Source organism: Tachysurus fulvidraco, chromosome 25, assembly GCF_022655615.1.
Source record: "Tachysurus fulvidraco isolate hzauxx_2018 chromosome 25, HZAU_PFXX_2.0, whole genome shotgun sequence".
In the NCBI taxonomy this organism is placed as follows: Eukaryota; Metazoa; Chordata; class Actinopteri; order Siluriformes; family Bagridae; genus Tachysurus; species Tachysurus fulvidraco.
The window spans coordinates 1,306,950-1,311,949 of record NC_062542.1 but is presented as its reverse complement, the minus strand read 5'-3'; the positions used below and the strand labels follow the sequence as shown (position 1 = coordinate 1,311,949).

General features: G+C 47.8%; 1 protein-coding gene across 1 annotated transcript in view; it reads left to right on the top strand.

The window, feature by feature from the left end:
- Positions 1-5,000, top strand: part of LOC113634373 (pleckstrin homology domain-containing family G member 4B-like) — a 29,420-nt gene that overhangs the window by 6,663 nt on the left and 17,757 nt on the right. Inside the window, exon 3 of the mRNA XM_027133289.2 lies at positions 609-1,719. Within this exon, the coding sequence (XP_026989090.2) occupies positions 609-1,719 (1,111 nt within the window). The remainder of the gene's footprint in view (positions 1-608; positions 1,720-5,000) is intronic.

Below are 5,000 nucleotides of genomic sequence, written 5' to 3'. Positions count from 1 at the left end.
ACCATTGTGGTTATCTGCAGCGTCTTCTCTCTCGTTGTGATACTTACAGAATAAAGAGCAGGGAATCATTCAGATGTTGCAAGCAGTGTGTTGGTTGTGGGCATGAACAGTTCCTGTAACTGTGTGTTGCAAGTCCCAGAGGCAGCAGACCGTAACCAGGAGGCGTGATCCTGAACAATTAGGAGATTTAGGAAAATCTCTAAATGTAGATTCAGTTTCTTTACTTTATTAGGAACATTAACGGTTGTTATTCATTTAATAGCTTAGATATATGATTCTCTATCGTCTCTCTCTTATGCCGTGCCGCTCCGTCTTTCCGTTTTTCTCATCCCTTCTTTTCAGCCCCTTACAGTACCAGACATGACTCCAGATTCAAATGTAGAAACCACAACATAACAGAGACATTTCGAAACCTTGAGCTTTAGAGTAAATCTTTGCAGGTTTACTCCTTACAGCTGTCCAGGGCACATCAGAGTACCTCTGTGGTAACATGGAGGTTTAGTAGCTGTGTAGATAGAGGTAGATAGAGGTTTTTATGCGAGTAGGTGTTTTATAAGTGACAAACGGCTGTGTAAATCTATCCCTCTATTCTGTTTTCCGTCCCTCAGCTGCGATTTAAAGGCCTGCTGCTGTACCACGAGGGCTGGCCCCTGTGCATCCATGAGAAGATCGTCCTGCAGCTCGCCCCTTTGCACAAAGTACGTCTGAGGCAGGGAGACTTCTACCTGCAGCTGGTGCCTCTGGGCCGCAAGGCCGCCAAGCTGGTAATAAAATGCCTGGCACGAAGCGGGCGCGCCCTGGCCGAGATCACCGTGCCTGAGGGAATGTACCCCAGAGTCTTCACCACCGAATTCCTGCAGGATGTAACACGTGAAAGGAACCTGCAACCCCTCCAGAATTGCCTGCTGAGCACCGGCGCTGCCGTCTACCGAACCCCCTGGAGGAACGTGGTGAACCCTGTGTGCGTGAGAAACGCCAACGAGGGCATAATGCAGCCGGGAGCACTGAGCATTGGCCACCTTGGCACCTGCAGCACCCACGGATCCACTGGGACACTGGACAGCCGGAGGAGCTCCAGAGACTCGCTGGCCTCACAGGGCGCCGATTCCACGGCGTCCGAACCGTTCCTGAGCCACAGACCCAGTGAAAGCGACAGGTACACGAGCGCCGGCACGTTGCCCGCACAGGAAAGAACCCTGAGCCCTAGTATACATGCAGAGGGTGGGAGCAGGAGAGGAGGAAATGCCAAGTGTCTGTCTTTCAGCACGGATCTCAGCACGCCGAGACGGCACCAGTCGAGAGACTCCGTCGCTTTCGAGACACGACGATTGTTTCGCAAATCCTACATGGAAGCTTTGCAGAACCCCATGAATCTCGGGTCAAGCTCCGAGTCAGTCCAGGAGGAAGGCGGCGCCAAGCCAGCGGCCGAGGCCGAGACCAGGCCGAGATGTGACTCAGACACACAGCCAGTGAGACGAGGATCCCTGCAGCGCCGCCTCTCACCTCTCCTCCCACTGCAGTGCAGCATCAGGTCCGAGAGGCGCTCCAAGTCTCTGGAGCGGTCTGGAAAAAACACGGTCAAAGGTCACAGAACACGCTCCTCCTCTGGCGAAGGCTCTCCCAAGAAGCTGATGAACGGCTGCGCCATACGTTTTGGGAGACTCGACCTTGAGATGGCGTTTTACAGCGCAGAGAGACGAGGCAGCAAAGGAGACTCAGGTAGACACCACGATTAACAGAAATATAGAATTCTGAAGCTTAACATTTAAACGAAGGCGGAGCTTAACGTGATTATAGAAGTGGTCAATGTTACGTGTAATTACGTAATCTCTGTGGGTTTGTTCTGACAACACAACAGGCAACGTATCTGTACCAGATCCACACACACCGAAGTCACGCCATGGTCTGAGACAGACGGACACCGTCCTAGATCTGTTACAGTTTATTATATAATAGATGTATAAGTTTAATATATAAATAATTTAATCGTCACTGATTTTTCTGTTAATCCCTGGTCTCATGTTGTGATGTGACATTGACCCAGGTGAGGTTATAGAGCACCTGTTGTGTACGAAGTTGTGTAGAGTTTATTAACCCGCTCATTAAGGTGTGTCTGAGTTACCAGATGTCCTGTTTTCGGTTCAGTGTAGCCTCGGGCTCCGAAAACTCGCTCTCGCGTTACGTGACACGACGGGGTGTGTAATTATCAACCGCTGAGTGCTCTGACTAACACACCACTCACTTTCTTACACACCGCCGCTGTGTGTGTGTGTGTGTGTGTGTGTGTGTGTGTGTGTGTGTGTGTGTGTGTGTGTGTGTGTGTGTGTGTGTGTGTGTGTGTGTGTGTGTGTGTGTGTGTGTGTGGATGCAGGGCCCAATACAGCATGTATGTGTTGTCTGAGAAGATTTAGTGATAAGCACGCCCCAACTATGCTGACGTGATTCTTTACACACACACACACACACACACACTCACACACACACACAGACAGACACACACACACACAGACACACACACACACACATACAGACACACACAGATACAGACACTCACACACACACACACACACACACAGACAGACACACACACATACAGACACACACACACATACAGACACTCACACATACAGACACTCACACTGACACACACACACATACAAACACACATACAGACACACACAGATACAGACACTCACACACACACATACAGACACACACACATACAGACACACACATACAGACACATACACATACAGACACTCACACTGACACACACACATACAAACACACACATACAGACACACACACAGATACAGACACACACACACATACAGACACACACACATACAGACACACACATACAGACAGACACACACACACACACACACACACACACACATACAGACACACACACACACACACACACACACACACACACACACACACACATACATACAGGTTTTTCTTTCCTATAAATATTTGTGTACAGGTGAGAATACTGCGAGTGAGTCGCTGAGGAAACACAGTGTTATTTCTTCTTCCTGCTATTGATGGTGGAGAAATCGAGGGCGGATGTTTGTCTCCCTATCTCATATGATGAAGGAAACACAAACCTGTGGGTGGGGGGCGCCTATAGATCAGACACAGGACGATATATCAGATTCATTGTCAAGAAGTCGAGGTAGAGTCAGTCATACATTCAGTGTATTTTATCTCAGACACTTCTTTCCAGTTTTAGTTTCTCTTAACGATCATTTCCATAACTCATACACACACACACACACACACACACACACACTGTTACGGGCTCAGGTGAATCCCCCCAGTGTGCAACGCCCCCCCTCCCTTTTTAAACTACAGAGATTTTCCCACAGAGTCAGAAGGATCAGGTGACTGACCTGTGAGAGGCTCAGAGCTCTAGCGTTGCCACCATCACAGCCATTTCACTCATAATGACCACCTTTGTGCTGTGGTCAGTTTGGTGGGAGTGTAAAGAAAAATGTCTCACACACACACACACACACACACACACACACACACACACACACACACACACAAATTATGTAAGATCTATTCTTTCTGCATTCCTAAGCCCATTAAATTCTGACACATTTTATTCCAAAGTCAGACGTCCTTCATGATCGTCCACTCAGTACACAGACGTTTTTAATGTCTTCCTACTCCCTGTAATTTACAAGGTGCATTATGGGAGGTGCTCTGGATCTTCCAATAGGGCTGGAGAATCTGGAGGGTTTCAGATACATGTGATTGGTTTGTGCATCTGTGATTGACAGGAGAGACAGAGTACGCTCCTCCCACCCAGACAATACGTTACAGTACATTAAACATTACATTATAACTGATGTAAACTTCTATTCAGACGACATCATATAGTCTGCGTAGGCCACTGCACTTTTATTTCTGTAATATACTGCGCTGTTTAAATATTTATTTCTGCGACATTTAAGAGATGCCTTTATTCAGAGAGGCTTACAGGAGAGCTTTGGAGTCTCAAGCACAAACACTTTCTCATGTCAGGGAATAAGAGCTCCATCCAGAGCACTGAGCGAATCTCAGCCCTTCACACACCCATAACCTGGTGACAAATAAAACTAATCATTCAGTTATGTTAAAACTAATAATGGTCAAGTCAGGAAGCTTTTATTGTCATTTCAACCACATATACAGTATCTGACGCAGGCATCTCTGGAAAATTGTCCGTAGTGTGTGAGTGAATGAGAGTGTGTGTGTGCCCTGTGATGGGTTGGCACTCCGTCCAGGGTGTATCCTGCCTCGATGCCCGATGACGCCTGAGATAGGCACAGGCTCCCCGTGACCCGAGAAGTTCGGATAAGCGGTAGAAGATGAATGAATGAATTGAATATCTGACGCAGTACAGACTAGAGGTCTTCACGGGTCCACTTAGATCCGAAAACCCGAGGTCCGACCCCAGACCCGAGCGGGTCTAAAAGTTTCATGTGTACCTCCGTTCACGGGTCGGGTATAATAATAGCTGCGTCGGGTCTCGGGTAATTTAAAATGAATGTGTTTTTACCGAACGGATCCGAGAAGACCCGAACTACTGTACCTCGTGTATGTGCCTCGACTCAAGTCCTTTTCCAACCTCTCCTCTGTTTGCCAAGACCGCTTGCGACATGCGGATGGCGACATGTGGCTGGTGACCTGCGGCTGGCGGTAAGCTAACTTTCGTTGAAACAGACCTGTCAATCAATTTTGAATCCACTCTGTAGCGGTTACTTTAGTGTAGAGTTATGCAACATTGGGGTCCAGTCGGGTTAAAATAAAATCGACGTCGAGTCGGGTTCGGGTTTGTCTCGGGTCGGGTCGTTCTTAAAAAAAAAAAAATTATGCATGTCGGGTTCAGGTAAAAAGTGTTCCGGGTCACTTCGGGTCGGGTACGTTTCTTTAGACCCGAGAAGATTTCTAATACACAGTGAGATGAGACAAAGTTCCTCCAGGAACATTGAGCTACATAAAAC